At 39.1% G+C, this 20,274-nt stretch overlaps 1 protein-coding gene across 6 annotated transcripts in view; it reads left to right on the top strand.

Moving 5' to 3' along the window:
- Window positions 1–20,274, top strand: part of dym (dymeclin) — a 543,859-nt gene that overhangs the window by 255,419 nt on the left and 268,166 nt on the right. For 5 of the 6 annotated variants that reach the window (XM_043718287.1, XM_043718196.1, XM_043718380.1 and 2 more), the window contains one exon: window positions 5,107–5,271. The exons of the other annotated variant lie outside the window; for it this stretch is intronic. In XM_043718287.1, the coding sequence (XP_043574222.1) occupies window positions 5,107–5,271 (165 nt within the window). The remainder of the gene's footprint in view (window positions 1–5,106; window positions 5,272–20,274) is intronic. 6 annotated transcript variants of the gene reach the window in all.

The raw sequence follows: 20,274 nt of genomic DNA, 5'->3' as shown, positions 1-20,274 counted from the left end.
ACCTATTGTACTCTATGCTACTTTCTCCCCACCCCCACCCTCCTCTCACTTATCTCTCCACCCTTCAGGCTCTCTGCCTGTATTCCTGATGAAGGGCTTTTGCCCAAAATGTCGATTTTACTGCTCCTCGGATGCTGCCTGAACTGCTGTGCTTTTCCAGCACCGCTCTAATCTAGACTCTGGTTTCCAGCATCTGCAGTCATTGTTTTTACCTATAGAATTCTGATGTGCTTAGGGATTTAGCTGTTTGTGCAAGTCGCAAACTGTTAGTGTGCATGTGCAGCACAGAACTGAGAAGGCTAATGTGATGCTATCCTTTATTGTGTGAGGAATTGAATACAAGATTAAATGTATTGATATCATTCGTGATGCAGACTAATGTCAACAGCATGAGTTCACTTTCCACACCAGATAGGTTACCATGAAAGGCTCTCCTCAACCCTTCCCCTTGCCTGAGATGTGTTCACCCTCAGGTTAAACCACCAATAGACTACTGAGGGATCAACATTATGGTCTGATAAGACTATGGTGATTTTAACTGACCTCTTTTGGACTACACTCATCACATCTGGTCAATCAGCCAAAGACCCATCTATGCATACTCTGTTTCCTGCCAGCCAGTCTTTTACCTTACCCCTCATACAGGGAATTGGTGAGACCACATCTCAAATACTGTATGCACCTTTATTCTCCTTGTTTAAGTAAGGATGTAAATGCATTGGAGGTAGTTGAGGTGAAGTTTGTTAGATTGACACCTGGAGGAAGTGACTTGTCTCTTGGGGATCGGTTGGGCAGGCTGGGCTTGTTTCCACCGAATTTTAGAAGACCAAGGGTGAAATTGAAGTGTTTAAGATCCTGAATAATCTTGCAAGAATCACTGAAGTTTTACTGTACAGAAGTAAGCCATTTGGCTGATTTGTGCCTGCATCGTTTATATTACCTAGCTCCAATCCCCTGTCTTTCCTCCATTTTGCTTCATGCCATGTCCATCCAAATAATCATCCATGTCTTCTTGAATGTCTCAATTGAACCTGCCTTTGCCACATTTCTGAGTGGTGCATTCCATACTGTAACCAATGTGAAAAAAGTTTTTCTTACATCATTCTTGCTTTGTTTGCACATTACTTTGAATCTATGCCCTCTTGTTCTTATTTCTTTTATGAATGGGAACAGCTTCTCCCCGTCTTCTCTGTTGAGCCCACTCATGATTTTGAAAACCTATATCAAATCTCTTTTCAGCTGCCTTTTCTCTAAGGTGAACTCCCATCTTCTTCAAACTATCTTCATACTGAAGGTTCTCATTCCTGGAGCCGTTCTTGCACGTAGTTTTTCCATTCGCTCCAATGCATTCATGCCTTGCCTATAAAGTGGCACTCCAGCTGAGGTTTAATAAGGATCTTGCATAAAATCACTTCCTTGCTATGTATTCCATGCCCCATTAATAAAGCCACTAACACTGTACACTATGTTAACTGTTTTCTCCACCTGCCCTGCCATGTTCAATACATATATACAAGCAGGTCCTTCTGCTCTGCACCTCCTTTAAAATTATATCTCTATCTTAGATTGTCTTTCAATATTCTTCTGACCAAAGTGCATACCTCTCTCTTTTCTGTAGTAAATCTCATCTGGCACCTATCATTTCATTCCAACAATTTGTCAGTGTCCATTTTGGAGTTGCAAACTGTCTTCACAGTTCACAATTCTTCCAAGTTTAGTGTCCTCTGCAAACTTTGAAATTGGCCCCTGCACATCAAATCCAGATCATTACTATGTATCAGGAAAAGCAAGTGTCACTACAAACTTGCCTCCAGACCAAACATTACCCATTGACAATTACTGTCTGTTTCCTACCACTCAGCCAATTTTGTATCTAATGTGGATAGGATGTTTCCTCTTGTAGGTCAGTCCAGAACAAGGAACACTGTTTTAAAATTAACAATTACCCTTTAAGGTCAAGGATGAGAAAAACTCTTCAAATTGTGTGTTGTGCCACTTTGGAACTCTGCTTCAGAGTTTGGATGTCTGGGCATTGAATGTTTTAAGACCGGTGTCAATAAACTCATGATAGGTTGGGAATTAAGGGTAAACAGGATTAGATGGGAATTTGAACAGGTACCTGAATAGGGAATGTTTAGAAGGATATGAGCCAAACTCAGGAAAATGGGGCTAGTTTAGTTTGGGAAATTTGATTGAGTTGAACTGAAGGGTTTGTTTCTATGCTGTATGACACAAATAGATTAGTCGAAGTCTTATTGAATGATGGAGCAGTCATGAGGTATGAATGATATATTTCTGCTCCTGTTTCATATATTCGTATTTAATGTCAAACTGAGGTGACTGGACTCTATGGAAGTGTTCATTGTCTACCACTTGTGTGGTAATTACATTAATTATCATTTATCAGCCCAAGCCAAAGTGTTGCCCAGATGTTTCTGCTTGCAGCCATGAACTGCATTATTATCTGACGAGTTATGCATAAAGGTCAACACTATAGTAGTCGACAAACAGTACCATTTCTGACTTTTATGGAAAGACAGTCATTGGTAAAGCAGCTGGAACTTGTCCGGCTTAGCACACAACATTGAGGAACTTTTCTAGTTATGTCTAAAGGCTTTGACATTTGGTCTCCAACAAACACGGAACAGCATTTATACAGGTATCTGTCATCAAAAGTATGTTCCCTGATGCCTGTTTAATGTTCGTGTTGGTCTCTTTGAAGCCACATTTATTTCTATGCTGCCTTAATGTGAATGATCCTCTCTCTCTTCCTTATCTCACCTCTTGAATTCAGTTGTTGTATTTGTGTTTGAGGCAATACTCCAAGTTGTTGACAAACCAAAACTGACCATCAGTAAGCAGGTTACTGCTAAGTGCTGTTTGATAACATTATTGATAATTCATTCCATTAATTACAAAGAAGCAAATCCTGCAAACTGATGGGATTTGCTCTTTCATATGTCTTAAAGTCTGCAGGTCAAGAATTTGCAGACCCACAACTGACAGTTGCAATACTAAATAAAAACCAGGAGAACTATGAATGCCACAAATCAGAGACAGAAATAGAAATTGCTGGAAAAGTTCAGCAGGTTTGGTAGCATTGGTGGAGCGAAATCAGAGTTAACATTTCAAGTCGAATGACCCTTCCCCTGCAAGTTTTATTTTTGTCACTGAAAGTTCAAATCCTGAGTAGACATCATCCTTGAATTGGACACTTGGCAACAACAATTAAGAATAGACAGAGTTAAAAAAAAAACAAAGAACAGTACAGCCCTTGGGGGCCCATCAATCCTGTGCTGACACATGGTGCCTTTCTAAACTAAAAATCCCTTACCTTAACACTATATCCCTCTATTTCCTGCATATTTATGCAAAGTCAAGATGCCTTTTAATCATTGCTATTGTATCTGTTTTATCACCTCGTCTGGTAGTACATTTCCAAGCACTTATCACCTCCTATGTTTTTTTAAAAAAGTGCCTCTTGCATCTCCTTTAAACGTTGCCCCCTTTTACTTCAAACCGATGTCCCCTAGTAATTAACATCTCTACCTTAGGAGAAAGACAGACAATCCATTCCATCCATGCCTCTAATAATTTTGTTGACTTCTATTTTTTTTAACCACCAGGAAGAAAGGAAACACCCAAGTGGCCAGTGACAAGCAATGTCCTTCTCATCAATGGGCACTGCTGTGTGATAGTTCCCTGTTTATATCTTTTTCTTTTTTAATAAAAAACAAAAAAACCACACAAAAACAACGAAGAAAACCAGAAGTCAAATGTCTGTCAGCTCAGAGAACTCTTCTTCTCCCTCCTCACAGTACACTGGCTGTGGCCAGCCAGTTCGGAGTCAGTCCTCAACTGACTAAATGGTAATCTTCGAATTATATATATTTTTTTCCAAATCGCCCCCCCCCCCAGCACTACTGCCTAATTGCGGTCGTGCTTATTTTTCACCAGCATCCATGTGTGTTTTGTTAACTTCTATCAGGTCTGACAGCTGATAAGGCAATATTTGGCCAAATTGGATTTGTCCTGCTTTTTGTTTGAGCAGGAGTACCTGGTGAATTTTCTACTTTGTCCAATAGGTGTCAGGGTTAGAGTTCTATTGAAACATCTTGGGCAAGGACGTGGCAGGTTTTGAAACCTTTGTTTTGCACTGTATCTGCAACATGGTCAGTGTCTGTAGCCTTTGTTGTCCAGTGCTCTCATTTACTACTTGAAGTCGCACAGAGAGGAAAATGCTAGGCTGAAAAGTAAGATTTGTGATCATGGAGATGTTTTGGGAAATGCTCCAGAAGGAAGCCCTTCTAGCTGAAAATATTTTGAAATACTTCAAAGCCTTGTTTGCATAACCACAATCTGGGCATCAGTATTACGTTTCATGGGTGTATTCCTTCTGCCCTCATCCCATTAGTTGCGTCTCTGCTCATCACCATGGATGACCAGATGCAACAGAACTTCCACTTGACCTGTTAGTTGTCAAATTGCTTGGTTGCTTGTAACATTGTTTTATATTGTATTATCCTTTTGTATTATCCTTATGGTCTTGTGTTGTTATACTGAAGGTTGAAACCTCATTTTCTGACACAACCGATGCTATTCCCAGCATGCTTTTTTTTACATCCCGGAATGGTAATCTAGATTGATAATAGTGAGAGGGATGTGTCCGGCTGAGAGGTGACACTTTATAATGCTGTACAATTCTGTGGCTGCTGAAGACCTATAGTGCTTTTTATCGATTGCGTGTCACCACTTTGAAAAGGGAACTTGATCTCCACAAGGATTCTGGTGGAGGACATTTCTGTTACTACTGTTATGGAAGAAATAGCTTATATCAATCTGAAAGGTGCAATAAAAGCTTTCTTGAGTTCATAAAGTTAAATAATTGTGGTTTCTTCCTTAGATTTTACTTTCTGCAAGTTACATTTTTAGTCATCAGTTTAATTATACTCTAATATTGTTTAACCGCTGTCCAGTTCCATCTATCATTTATCTGTTTGTTGTGACTGCGATGCCAATCCTTTTAAAACTGCATCAAGTTCCTTTTTCTGAAAGAGAGAATTAATTGCTCCTTTAACTGCATTTTTCCTTAACTTTGTCTTTCAGTTACACATGCCGCCTCTTGCGGAGATACCTGTATGTGTTGGACAAAATGTATTTCCCCCGCTCTCACTGCACCACATTGCAACAGTGGTTTTCAACTTGCAATGACACTGGAGAGGACTTGATATACTTCCCTTGTTCCCACATTCTCAAGTCCTATGCATCCAGGTTATTAACCTTTGCTGTTCCATATATAGTGTTGCATGCTGCAATTCTTTTTGCCTGATCTTGCATGCTGCGACAATGTACTGTTGAAGCAATGGTATCTCCTCCTCCACTTGCACATTTTTAACTATTACTTTCTAAAAGATATGCCATGCAGACCAGGATGCACCTGATTTATTCTTAATCTTGGCTGATCTGGCAAATTTTGTTGAGGCATTGAAATTTTGTCTCAGCATTTCTGGCTTAGGAAGAAAAGGAGGAGGTACTGTTGTCTATTACATATCCAGTAAGCCAGTGTTCAATAACGTTCTTTGCTTGATGACGGGATGGCAATGGACATGATACCTTCATGATTGAATAGGCTACTAATTAACTTATCATACCCACTGATCACAATTACCTTTTAAAATCCATTTGCATAATTTAAGGTGTAACTTGGAATTTATTGTTTAACCCCTCAAAAGCTGCTTATAAGTCTTGAATGCTGTCATGGATTGAAGCTGGGATTTTAACTTGCTATTAGTCAAGCCAAAAGCTGTAATTACAAATTAAGTCTAAATTTTTCATACTGACACTACATAGCTACTAAACTATAAGTTTAGACCAAAACTTTTTAAATGTGCTGTATGGTTTTTGACATGAATTTTATAGCAGAGTGAAAAAAGGCACTGAAGAAACTTGAGAAATAAAAATCTGTCTAATCCCAAGACCTGACTGCCTACATAGGTTCATAGAAAATAGGAGCAGGAGTCAGCCATTTGGCTATTCAAGCCTGCTCTGCCATTCAGTATGATCATGATAGACCATCCAACTCAGTATGGCTTTCACTCCATACCTTTAAATCCTTTTAGATGTATGAACTATGTTGAATTCCTTCTTGAAAGCATTCAATATTTTGGCCTGAACTGCTTTCTGTGGCAGAGAATTCCAAAGGCTTAACACGCCAAGTGAAGACTCCTCCTCATTCAAAAGTTATAAGAAGAGAGCTGTAGAGGTAGTGGATGTTCTGGTTAAGATTTCCCTAAATTCTATAACTGGTCCCAGTGAAATAGAAGTTGATTCAAGAAATGATGTAGAGAGAAAACCAGGAATTATAGACTGACATTAGATCCTGGGAAGTTGCTGCAATCTACAAAGGAGGTCCTTACTAACAGTTAGAAAAATCAAAACTGATCATGCAACGTTTTATGAAAATGAAAGTGTTTGACAGATTTTTATTTGGAGTCTTTTTTAAAGTGTAATTAGTAGGATGGATGAAGTCATTGAGATCTACAGCACAGAAAAAGGCTCTTCAGCCCATCGAGTTTGCTCTGGTCAAAAATATTCACTTAACTATTCTAATCCCATTTTCCAGAACTTGGCCTTGTATGCCTGGAGTAGTATGCTTGGATTTCCAAAGATATTTAGTAAGGTGCCTCACAAAAGTTTAGAATACAAATTAAGACCTCATGGATGTGGGGGTAATGTAGTAGCATGGACAGAATGTTTATTGATGAACATGAACCAGAAATAATGGATAAATATGGCATTTTTCAAGTTGGCAGTCTATGACTAGTGCAGTAAGGGTTGCTGGGGCCTCAGCTATTTGCAATATATTATTAACATGTACAAAGAGACTGAGCATAATGTATCTATGTTTGTTGACTATACAAAGCTGCTTGGGGTTGTAAGCTGTGAAGAGGACATAGGGACTGCAAAAAGCTATAGACATATTAAGTGAATGGACAACGATGGAGTATACGTTGTGTAATGTGAGGATTGTAAATGCACCATTATTGAAATATTTAAGAGTGAAATGGTTAGGTTTTTAGTCTCAAGGAATCAAGTGATGTAAGGAATGGGTGGAAAAGTGGAACTGAAGCCCACGATCTACCGTGATCATATTGAATTTGGGAGCAGTAGAGTCTGTTACTTCTGCTTCTAATTCTTACATTTATATATGCATTGGTAGCCACCTACTACCTTGATTACACCATTTTGCCCATGGAAGTCGAAACTAAGAATTCTGACAGACCATTTAACCTGTTAAATAAAAGCACTTGTAATTACTTGGGAGATAAGGTCAAGAATGCCCATGCTTGTTCATAAACAAGTTGTTTTTATTTTATCCACTATGCATTACATTATATTCATTTCATCATCCTAAATGGGCACATGTAGAGCTTGATGCATGAGCCCCTCACAGAAAGTTGCCTTGATGATTAAGGGATGCAGCGAAATAAGTTGGCTGAGATTTGTATTTTGTAAGAGTACAGTTTGGAGTAAAAGGGGAAAAGGTCTTGCATCTATTGAAAAGCAAAGTGCTGCAGAAACTGGAAATCTGAACTAAAAGCTAAAAGTAGTCATTAAGTCAGGCATCTGGGGAAAGAACAATAGAGTTCAAACAAAGATTTTGCAATTGCATCTTTTCTGACTTGAATGAAGATACACATGCAATAGTAACCATTGAGTATTTTAGTTAGGCTGTTTTTCACATATTGACTTCACATAAGTTACTTGGCTGGATTGGCATAGTCAACCTGGCAATTAATTGCAGCCACGTTCATATTTACTGTTGCCCATTATTTGCACATACCTTGCAAGTTAGGAATCATTTCCTTTTTCTGGAATCTGACTGCTTTTATTTGGCTAATTTCTAGCCTGGAAGTCCCTGAATCAGATCCTACCACAGATCTGATAATGTTTCATGTATCAAGCATGTATCTGATACGATCTTGATCTGTAGGGATTAGCAACTGCACTAACACCCTAACATTTTGAAAATTCTTTGATTTCCACTTTTAAAGAACAGGGAGGCCATCATTTGAATCTCAGGGAAGTCTCTTGTCCCGAATTTGCAGTCAATGTCACAGTATGGCATTGTGATCATGTTCTAGAGAAACAAAAGTCCTTTAGATACAGATGTATTTACTTTTATCCAGCAAGCTTCAGAGAACAGTTCTGTACAAAAAAACCTTTCCATTGGTAGGAGTTTTTCCTCATTAAATATGGCTGCATTGAGTCTTGCAGGGACTTATTTGTACAGGAGTATTGAATGTCATTTCTACTATCTCAATCAGGATCAAACAGGTTAGGACTTCAATTGATCTGGAGGTGTTCTGCTACTGTGATTCTTGGTACATTGGCAGTTCTTTGACCCATCAGTTACAGGGAGAGAATGCAGATGTTATAACAGTTGTCTTCCTTTTCCTCCTTCTACAATTCATTCTCAATAAAATCAATTTAATTTTATAGTGAAAGGTTTGGTGACTTTTGAGAGTTTAAAGAATAAATTCCAAATTACACTTCAAATTGTGCCAATAATTTTTTTAGAAGTTAGTTTTTTTTTGAAGCAAAATCTTAACTGATAAATTGCTGGAATATAAAAGCTGATATTTAGCTAATTGAGCCTACTCTGTTATCATGTTGTTTAATAGTCTGAAGCCACTGTTCAGTTCTGAAAGTTATGGTTGTGACGCAATTGGATTTGAACAGTAACTCCTTTTCCAGACGTGTTCGGAAGATGTTCTCTCTTACTCTGATGGTTTTTGCCTCCAAAATGTTTTTGAGGGCAAAGGTAGTGTGTTTTAAAAGTGATCCACATCTCTGAATTTCAGACTTTGCATTTTCATTTTTGTTTTAAAGAGGCTATAGCTTTGACTCTTTTGTAACTTGCATGCGCCATTACAGAGCTTGTAATTTTTTTAGTATATGCATGTAGGTTTGTAGGTAACCTCTTCAGTGGGCCTCCAGGCGAAGCACTGTTCATAATTACTGCTTTCTATTTATATGTTTGGGTTTCTTTGGGTTGGTGATGCTATTTCCGGTGGTGACGTCATTTCCATATTCTTTTTCTCAGGGGGTGGTAGATGAGGTCTTACTCGATCTATTTGTTGATAGAGTTCCGGTTGGAATGCAATACTTGTAGGGATTCTCGTGCATGTCTCTGTTTGGCTTGTCCTAGGATGGATGTGTTATCCCAGTCAAATTGATGTCCTTCCTTATCTGTATGTATAGATACTAGTGAGAGTGGGTCGTGTTGTTTTGTGGCTAGTTGATCATGTATCCTGGTGGCTAGTTTTCTGCTGTTGTGCAATATAGTGTTTTTTACAGTCCTTGCACGGCATTTTGTAAATAACATTAGTTTTGCTTGTTGTCTGTATAGGGTCTTTCAAGTTCAACAAGCAAAACTAATATTATTTACAAAATACTGTGCAAGAACTGTAACAAACACTACATTTGGCAAACAGGCAGAAAACTAGCCATCAGGATACATGAACATCAGCGAGCCACAAAACGACATGACCCTCTCTCACTAGTATCCATACATACAGAAGAGGAAGGACAGCACTTCGACTGGGACAACACATCCATCCTAGGACAAGCCAAGCAGAGACACGCATGAGAATCCCTAGAGTTCCGGTTGGAATGCCAAGCTTCTATCAACAAATACATCGAGGTAGCCCCCATCTACCACCCCCTGAGAAAAAGAACATGGAATGACGTCACCACAGGAAATGACATCACCAACGCAAAGAAACCCAAACATATAAATAGAAAGCAGGAATTATCAACAGTGCTTCGCCCGGACGCCCACTGAAGTTACCTAGTAGGGTGACGAAACGTTTGGAAATGAACCGTCCAGCTCAGTGAGCAAGCCTACATCCAGAACCGCAACCCTGAGCTACAAATCTTCTCAAAACTTATGTATATGTATGCAATATATATTTATGTGGAATTTACGAAAATGTTTGCATCCCCCAGTTTACTACACCTAATAATCAGGATGCTAAAAATAAAATTTTAGGGTAGTTGGTATATTTTATGCATAGTTTTGTTGTATGTTAGAATAATTTTAATTCCGTATTTTAAATTAGAAAGAATTACCATTCCAATTTATTTATTATGATCTTTGTTTTTTTTCTGCATGTGTGCATCGATGATACTGGATTTCAATATGGATTAATATATACATTAAAGAACATGTATGCCCCATTGAATTCACATAATTCTCTTTGCAGTGATCTGGGTTGTGTAACTACTCAGTTGGTGCTTTCTTCTGAATTTAATGCTTAAAGTGAAAATAGTTCAGCAACACGATTTTTTGACTTCTGTTCAAAATTTACAATTTATGCAGTGGAACAGATTTAGAAACTAGCATAGCTGAAGTAGCTGATGCAGATTTGGATGGGTATTTGAATAGGAAGGGTTTGGAGGGATATGGGCCTGGTACTGGCAGGTGGGACTAGATCGGATTGGGATATCTGGTCGGCATGGACAGGTTGGACCGAAGGGTCTGTTTCCATGCTGTACATTTCTATGACTCTAAAATTGCTTACAAATTGCCAATTGCCTACATTAGATAACTGTGGTCATGAACTTCTTAAAATCAATGGCGAGCTGCCTTCATGATCTATTATAGATATGTGCTACAGGTGCCATCAGGAGGGAATTCCAGGATTTTGATCCAATAATATGAAAGGAATGGCGGTATACATCCGAGTCAAGATGGTGTAGGGCTTGGATGGGAATTTGTAGGTGGTGGGGTCCATGTATCTGATGCCCTTGTCCTTTTAAATTATGGTGGTTATAGGTTTAGAAGTTACGGTAGGAGACAGAGGACTGTTTTTCGGACTGGAGGCTCGTGACCATTGGCATTCCACAGGGATCAATACAGGGATTCACTTCTGCTTGTCATTTATATAAATAATTTGCATGAGAATATAAGAGCTATGGTTAGTAAGTTTGCAGATGGCACCAAAATTGGTGGTATAGTGGACTGTGAAGAAGGTTATCTAAGATTACAAAGATTACAATTGGGTTCTGCTTTTGAATCTCCTCCAAAGAGGAGTTTTTTGCTGGTCAACAGTTAGAGCATTTTTGAAGACCATAGACATAGGAGCAGAAATTAAGCCATTCAGGCCATTCAATAATAATACAACTTGCAGAAGAATCAGTCAGTAGAATCTGGTTCAGCAGTGACAGAAATACCCAGTTATCTTTTGCTCCTGGTTATACTTGGATGCTGGGAACCTAGAGAAATGATAGCAGAACTGTCATATAGATGGAGCTAGAAAATTTTGTTTTTGAAGGATTACCTACAATGATTGCGTCTTCATTAGTGCAGAAGTGTCACATGATGATCTAACTGTACTAAGGTCTTTAAATGGTAGCCTTTAGGTAGCCCTGTCTTACAATTTCAAAGTCTTAGACTTGATGGCAAGAGGTAATGAAAAGGCACAGGAACTTCACTAAATATATATTGTGTGGTGCTTCAGCAGAATAAATATTTATTTGAAGTTACAGTCAATCATGTTTTCTGAAAATTAATGCATATAATGGCAAAGGTATTCTCATAAAACATTTACTTGCTATAAGAATGCATGCTTGTATATCACATAGGTTCAAGACAGTATTAGGAAACAAGTTCATTCCTCACTAAATGCTGAATTGCATTTTGAATCTCAACTACTGTGCAAATTGAGGCCAGCTGGAACAGAGGAAGAATTAAGTTTGAACTGTTGTTGGCTGTCTCCTTCAGTGTTCAGTTGTAGCAACACGTGCTGGTTTCTTTTCCCTTTCCCACATCCTTATCTCTAATGTTCCCCTACCTATCCTTGACCCCATCCTATTTTCAACTGTGTGCTGCCCCCAAGGAAATATCACCATCCGTTTAACACACATGCTGATAGTCCAGCTGTACCAATTCCCTTGATCCCAACATGGTCTGCAAATTCTCAAACCTGTCATCACCTAGTTTTGAATAAGCAGTCAATTCATGTGTCTTAAGTATTGGGAATGCCACAATCATTACCTTTGATCCTGGTCATAAGCTCTATTCCCTGGTCATTGACTCTGACCCTGTCGCTAGCAACTGTTTGAGGCTGAATTGGACTATTTGCATCCTTAATGTCATTCGTGATTTTAAGATGACCTTCTGACAATGCATCATCCCATGACTAAAAATCACCTGCTTCCACTGCCATATTGAAGACTGACTCAGCCCTTGCCTGCCTTCCCTGTAGCCTTCCCTGCCTTTGTTATCCATAGATGACTCATGTCTGACTAATTTATGAGAGATTTTGAGAAAGTTTCAACCAGAGTGCATGGAGGGGAACTGTAGATGTATAATATTTGGACTTCCAGAAGGCATTTGACAAGGGACCTCACAAAAGGTTAAGTCATAAGATAAGGTGTTGGAGGTAATATATTGGCATGAATAGAGAATAGGCCAAAGAGCAGAAAATAGCAAGTGGGGATGAGGGGTTCTTTTTCAGATTGGCGACCTGTGATCAGTGGGGTTCCCCAGGAATCATGAGTATTTACAACATCAATAATGACTTGGAGGAATAAGTGAATGTATTATGGCCAAATTTGCAGACCACAGTAAAATAAGTGGAAAGGCAGATTGTGAGAGGGATACAAACGGTTCATAGCAATATTGATAAGTTAAGTAATGGGACAAAATATTGACAAATGGAGCATAATTCAGGAAAATGTGAATTTGCTCATTTTGGAAGGGAGAGCTAAAGTACATAGTTTGTTGAAAGTGACTTCACAGATAGTAAGGATGGTGAAAAAGGAGATTGGTATGCTTTCCTTCATTGGTCAGAATATGAAGTGCATGAGTTGGGATGTCATGTCATGTTATGGTTGTATAAGACATTGGTATGACCACTTTGGGAGTACTGTGTACAATTCTGGTCTCCCTGCTACAGGTTGTTATTAAACTGGAAAGGGTGAAAAAAAATTACAAGGAGGCTACTGAGACTGGAAGGTTTAAGTTATAATGAGAGACTGGATAGGCTTGGACTTTTTTCTCTCTGCACTGTAGGAAACTGAGGGATGACCTTGTAGAGGTTTATAAAATCATGACGGGTGTAGATAAGGACAATAGCCAAGGTCTTTTCTCTAGGGTAGAAGAGTCCAAAGCTAGGGTGCATAGAATTAAGGTGAGAAAGGAAAGATTTAGAAGTGACCTGAGGGGCAACTCTTTCACACACAGGGTGGTGGGAGTATGAAATGAGCTGCCAGAAGGAAGTAATAGAGGTGGTATAATTACAACATTTAAAATGCATTTTGACATGTATTGTAAAGGTTTAAAAGGATATGGATCAAATACAGGCAAATGGGACTAGTTCAGTTTAGGAAACCTGGTCAGCATGGACAAGGGCCAAGACGTCTGATGTTTGTGCTATCAAGATAAGAGTCAAGATTCCATTAGCCTTCCTGTTACTTGCTACACTTGTATGCTAACTTTGTGTTTCATGCAGTTACCCCAACTCCCTTTGTGTTGCAACTTTCTGCAGTTTTTCTCTATTTAAATAATAGTTTTCCCTTCCAAAATGAGTAACTTTGATTTTTTCCATATTATACTCCATTTATAGAATCATAGAATTCTTACAGTGTGGAAACAGGCTTTTTCCAGTTAGTAAACCTGTCAATATTTCACTGCAAACTGTTTGTATCCCTCTCTCAACCTGCCTTTCTACCTATTTTATTGTTGTCTGCAAATTTGGCTACAGTAGATTCACTTCCTTTCTCCAAGTCATAAAGCTTTAGAATTCACTGGTTAAACATCATTCCTTCTTTAAAATCCACCTCCTTCTGCAATCTGTGTCATATTATTACCTTCTGTGATGTCTCCTGTGAATCACTTTATGACATTTTATTATGTTAACTGAAAAACCATACCTGAAAAGGATCCAGGGTGAGGGAGAGTTGGGGAGAAAAATCACTCCATTTTTGTTTATTCCCCAATTAGAATTATTGTATGTTTGAATTTCATTAAGAAATCACTTGGTCTGTGATAGACCCTGTTATTGAATAGAGATGATATTTGCCATCTAAAACGAATGGCAATTTGGATAAGATATAAAAGAGCATCTGACATCTGTACAGATAAGGCCTCAAAGTTGAATTCTTCAAAAAGTAAGAGTGGTGAAAGCTGAGGGTGGAGCCGATTATGAAGAAAAATTAAATTGATCAAACCAGTTGTGTGTTGCAGGTACAGAAATTGTTAATTAGAAATGGTGTAACCTAATGGAATTTTTGCTCTCATTCATCGAACTACAGTTTGTTATTTTTGTCTAGTACAACACAACCTTTTTTAAAAAATCAATCAGTTTGGACTTGTTATGGTACCCCTCTCGGGTCAGAGAGATTTGAACCAGGGCCTTGTAACCAATATTGTTACAATGCGTAGAAAGACAGCCAAACCATATTAGCCATTCTACCTCTGTATTTGCCAAAAGACTTAGCTATTTATTAAGTGCACAATAACTTTAGAGAGAAAATTAAACAAAATGGTTGACAGACTGATATCTGCTTTAAACCCAAAACATTTGTTTTCAGCCCCTATTCACACAAAAGACATGCAATGCCATTAAGGGGTAAGTAAAAGAAAATAATAAAACTGGCCAGATTACTTAAATTGCTTTCACAATGCATTGTTTCACAGGTAGGAAAGTAGACTCCTTGGCTTTTTTTCTGAAACATTGATCAGGGTCACCTTCTCAATTCACACAGGGAAAGGCAGCATGAGTTCAAAAAAGCAACTTTAATTTTGGTTCCGCCCGGATAGACTGATCTATTCTTCTTGTGGTCTCAATTACCGTTCAGTAACTGCCATTTGCTTGAAAATAAGTCATTCTGGCAAATCAAAAAGAGACCTTATCAGGTATTAAGCTTGTTAACAGCCAATTTCTACTATCTGTTTAAACACAATGATTGGCATGGATGAATTGGGTCAAAGGGTCTGTTTCTGTGCTGTATGACTCCGTGACAGTGTTTTTCCTAGGGTCAGCTGTGTCTAGAAGAGCCTTTTTAATCAAGGCTCAGCCTGCAGTTAGCCTCCAGGCCAAAAGGTTTGGTCAGTTCTTTTCCATTTACCTCAAGCTGTCCCAAAGCCCTCCAAATATTTCTAGCTCATAATTGAAAATATACTACATACCTTCCAATTGATGTACCAGCTATTAAATGTTCATGAATTCACAGGTTGCTGTTTGACCTTTGGATCATTTTACTGTTAATCATTCTAGAAGAACATGTGGCAATTAAACTTTCTTTCGTTGAAGCACTGACTCATTAAACCAATCTTAAGGCAACCATTCTCTTAACTCTAGTATTAGTGTGAATACCTTTGTAATAAAACATTATTTGCTATGAAATCACTGTTATGAAGAGATTCCACAGTTTAGGAGTGATTGAATCCAACTGTTAAGGTAAGGTTGAAGAAAGAATCAGCAGTCTTTGAAAGTAATATGAAAATGTTAAGAGTTGATAATAGAGGAAAAAATGAATAATTTGAATATGCGATGTCAGCATGACTGACTGGCCAGCATTTATTGTCAATCCCTAATTGTCTGTGACAAAATGGCGGTGAGCTGTTTTTTGAATCACGGCAGTCTGTGAGGTGTAGGGACACTCAGTGCTGATAGGGAATTCTGGGATTTTGACCCAGCCACAGTGAAGGAATGACAACATAATTTCAAGTCAGGATGATGAGTACCTTGGAGGGAAAGTTGCATGGAACTAATAATGTCCATAAAATATTAAATAGTTTCTGACTGGAGGTCTGAAACCAGTTGTTCCACAGTGATTATTGCTGGGCCACTTTTGTTTGTAATACAGTCAGTTCTGCAAGAATGCAGTAATTCCCTTCTTATACAATCTGTGTTGTAAGGAAATTGCATAATAGCAGCACCATTCAAACTAATGGGGCCGGAATCACGTTATAACCAATACATGCTTTAAAATTTGTGCTTTTGAAACAGTGTCCCTAATTCATCAATCATGTTATAGTGAATCCACGGTAATGAATTGTATGTTATAGCAGAACAACTTGTATGTATAAATGATTTGGAGATGAACGTGGATGTGTGATTAGTACGTTTGCAGACAACACAAAGTTTGAGGGGGCTGTAGTTAGTAACAAGGATTGCCAGATGGTCAGCATGATATAAATAGGCAGAGGGTGGTAAGTGCCTGGAATCTGCTGCCAACAGAGGTGGTAGAAGCAGATGAAACAGCAACATTTACGAGGCATCTTGACACATATAAGAATAGACAGGCAGTAGAGAGATATAGACCACTTAGAGGAACGAGGTTTTTAATTTAAAAAAGCATCATGTGTCAGACAGGCTTGGTGGTCCCGAAGGATTGTTCCTGGGCTGTGTTGTTCCAAGTTCTTTGTTATGAGTGACCCTTCTTCAGAACCATATATTTCAAGTTTGTTATGAAAAAGGAAAAGGATGGTCTGTAAAAAATTATTTTAGACTAGGAGATAGCAGATTTTATGTAAATAAGGCAGATTTGGCCAAAGTGCACTGAGAACTATTATTTGAGGTTAAAATGTGTTGCTGGAAAAGCGCAGCAGGTCAGGCAGCATCCAGAGAACAGGAGAATCGACGTTTTGGGCATCAGCCCTTCGATGCCCGAAACGTCGATTCTCCTGTTCCCTGGATGCTGCCTGACCTGCTGCGCTTTTCCAGTAACACATTTTCAGCTCTGATCTCCAGCATCTGCAGACCTCACTTTCTCCACTATTATTTGAGGCTAGATCTACAGAATCTATTCCAAACGGAATTGTATTCAGTACATTCTCAGCATGTTCCCTTTATGGTGAATTATACGAGCAACAAGCATGGAAGACCATGGATGTCTTAGAATATTCAGGACTCGATAAAAAGGAAATGAGAGGTATGTAACAGGTTGAAAGGGAACAAATCAATGGAGGCCCGAGAGGAATGCAGAAGTTGAATTGGGGAACCTAAGAAAGCAATTAGGAAAGTAAAGAGTGGATATGAAGAAACACAGGCAGACAAGATTCTAAACCGCTTTGCAGAGCACCTATAGTTGCATCCATAAAAATGACATGGAGCTTCTGGTTGCCTGCCATGTCAACACACCACCATGTTCCCTAGCCAATGTCTCAGGTTTCTGCAGAGCTTCAGCAAAGCTAAGTGCAAATTGGAAAACAGCACTTCATTTTTTTGCTTGGGAAGCTTGCAGCCTTTGGGACTTAATATTGAGTCCAATAAATTTAGGGCTCGAACACCTTCACCCAACCCCCACACACCAGGCCTTGTCGTCACATGGGCTGCTACCGCAAACCACTACTGTTAGCCACTACTGGCTCCTATTAGTAGCTATTCATTTTCCCAGGCTGACTTTTACCCATTCCTTGTGTGCCCAACGGCCTATCTCTGTCTTTCTGGGCTCTATCTTCATCTATTGTTTACTCTTTTCCCTTCACCCCACCCTTTCTTTAGTGTATATATAACCAAACTTTTTCCAGCTGCAATCAGTTCTGAAGAAAATTACATGGACCTGACTTGTTAGCTCTGCTTTCTTTCCACAGATGCTGCCCGACCTGCTGAGTTTTTCCAACAATTTCTCTTTTTGTTTCTGGTAAACCTTTGCTACACTCCCTCTATAGCAAGAACATCCATCCTCAGATAAGACGACCAAAACTGCACAGTATTCCAGGTATGGTTTCTAGAGGCCCTGTGTAATTGCAGCAAGACATCCCTGCTTTTCTTGTCGAATCCTCTTGCTATGAAGGCTAACGTATCCTTTAGCTTCTTTACCGTCTGCTGCAACTGCATGCTTACTTTTAGCGACTGATGTATTAGGGTGTATCTAGATCTCATTATCCATTCATCTCTTTCAATTCATAGCCATTCAGATAATTGCCTTTCTAACTTCCCCTCAATGATAACCTCACACATCTGCCATACATTTTCTCACTCACTCAGCTTGTCCAAATCACACTGAAGGACTTCTGCATCCCCCTTGTATCTCACCCTCCCAACCAGCTTTGTATCATCTGTAAGTTTGGAGGCATTATGTTTAATTTCCTCAGCCAAATCATCAATATATATTATATGAATTGCTGGGGTCCTAGCACTGACACATGCTGTACCCCATTAGTCACTGCCTGCTAATTGGAAAAAAGACTCATTAATTCTTACCCTGTTTCCTTGTCTGCCAACTAGTTTTCTATCCAATTCAATACACTGTTCCCAATCCCACGTATTTTTAACACTAATTTCTTATGTGGAACTTTGTCAAAAGCCTTCTGAAAGTCCAAATAAGCCACGTCCACTTGGTCTCCTCAACTCTGAGTTACATTCTTGAAGAATTCCAGTATATTTATCAAATATGATTTCCCTTTCATAAATCCATGGTGCCTTTGTCAAATTGTGCAGCTGTTTTCCAAGTGTTGAACAATTAAATGTTTTATAATTGACTTTGGCATTTTCCCCATAACTGACAGCAGGCAGATTGTCTGTAATTTCCAGTAATCTGCTCTCCCCCCCCCCCCCCCCCCCTCCCCCCATACCTTGATTATGTATGCTTTGTGCATACATAATCAAGGTATGTATTCAACCATTTCTTTGCCCAATATAAATTCCCCTGTTTCTAACCGTAGGGGATGTGCATTGTTATTTTTACCTTCACATACCTATTGAAACTTTTAGTCAGTTTTTGTCTCCTGAAAGCGTACTCTATTTTCCTTTTCTGCATCAATTTCTTTTGCTGAATTCTAAACTGTTCCCACTCCCTTAGGTCTGTTTTCTTCTCTGCCAATTTGTATGCCACCTCCTTGGATCTAATACTGTCTAATTTCCCTTCTAAGCCATGGTTTGGCCACTTTTCCTATTTTACTTTTGCACCAGACAGAAATTCACAATTGTTGCAGTTCACCCATGTGCTCTTGGAGAAAAATTGCAGAAAGCTGTAGCAGGAGGAATTTGGGAGTCCTCATCCATGAATCACAAGTAGCTAATCTCCACGTTAGGTATGCAATGGCAACTGTAATGTTGTCCTTTATTTCAGAGGTCATGAGAATAGAAGTAGTGAGGTTTTGTTAAAACTATACAAAGCACTAGTCAGACCACAACTGGAAAACTGAACAGTTTTGTGCCCCTTATCTAAGGAAAGACACACTGGCATTGGAGGCAGTCCAGATAAGATTCATGAGTTTGATCCTAAGTATAGAGATATTGAATAATTTTGATCTTTATTCATTGGCGTTTAGAAGAATGAGAAACACAAAAGATTCCGAGAGGGCTTGAATAGGGTAGGTGGTTTACCAAATTGATTCATAGAGATGCATAGCATGGAAATAGATTCTGTGGCACAACTCATCCATGTCAACCAGAATGAATTACCCAAATTAATTTAGTCCCATTTGCTAGCATTTGGCCATATCCCTCCAAACCCATTCAGATGCCTTTTAAATGTTGTAATTATATCAGCCTCCGGCAATTCCTCTGGCAGTTCACTAAATACACGCACCACCCTTATGTCCCTTTTTAAATCTTTCCCCTCTCACTTTTAAACCTATGCCCTCTAGTTTTGAACTCCATACCCTGGGGAAAAGACCTTAACTATTCATCCTATCCATGCCCCTCATGATTTTATAAACCTCCAAAAGGTCAGCCCTCAGCCTCCGATGCTCCAGGGAAAACAGCACCATCCTATTCAGCCTCTCCTTATAGCTCGAAACCTCCAATCCTGGCAACATCCTTGTAAATGTTTCCTGCACCCTTTCCAATTTAACAACATCTTTCCTACAGAAGGGAGGTCACAACTGAACGCAGTATTCCAGAAGTGGCCTAACCAATGTCCTGTACTGCCACAGCATGACTTCCCAATTCCTACAGTCAATGCACTAACCAAAAAGGTAAGTGTACCAAAAGCCGCCTTCACTACCCTGTCTATCTGCAACTCCGCTTTCAAGGAACTGTGAACCTGCACTTCAACATCTCTTTGTTTGACAACACTCCCCAGGTCCTTGCCATTAAGTACATAGAGTCATAGAGATGAACTTGCAGTGTGTGTTGGTGCCTGGGACTTCGATGTTGTGGCTATTACGGAGACATGGGTAGAACAGGGACAGGATTGGCTGTTGCAGGTTCCAGGGTTTAAATGTTTTAGTAGGGTCAGAGGTGGGGGTAAAAGAGGGGGAGGTGTGGCATTGCTTGTTAAAGATAGTATTACAGCTGTGGAAAGGACGAT

This window comes from Chiloscyllium plagiosum, chromosome 1 (assembly GCF_004010195.1).
Source record: "Chiloscyllium plagiosum isolate BGI_BamShark_2017 chromosome 1, ASM401019v2, whole genome shotgun sequence".
Lineage (NCBI taxonomy): Eukaryota > Metazoa > Chordata > Chondrichthyes > Orectolobiformes > Hemiscylliidae > Chiloscyllium > Chiloscyllium plagiosum.
Note: the sequence above shows the minus strand (reverse complement) of the source record. Positions and strands in the feature narration are given on the sequence as shown.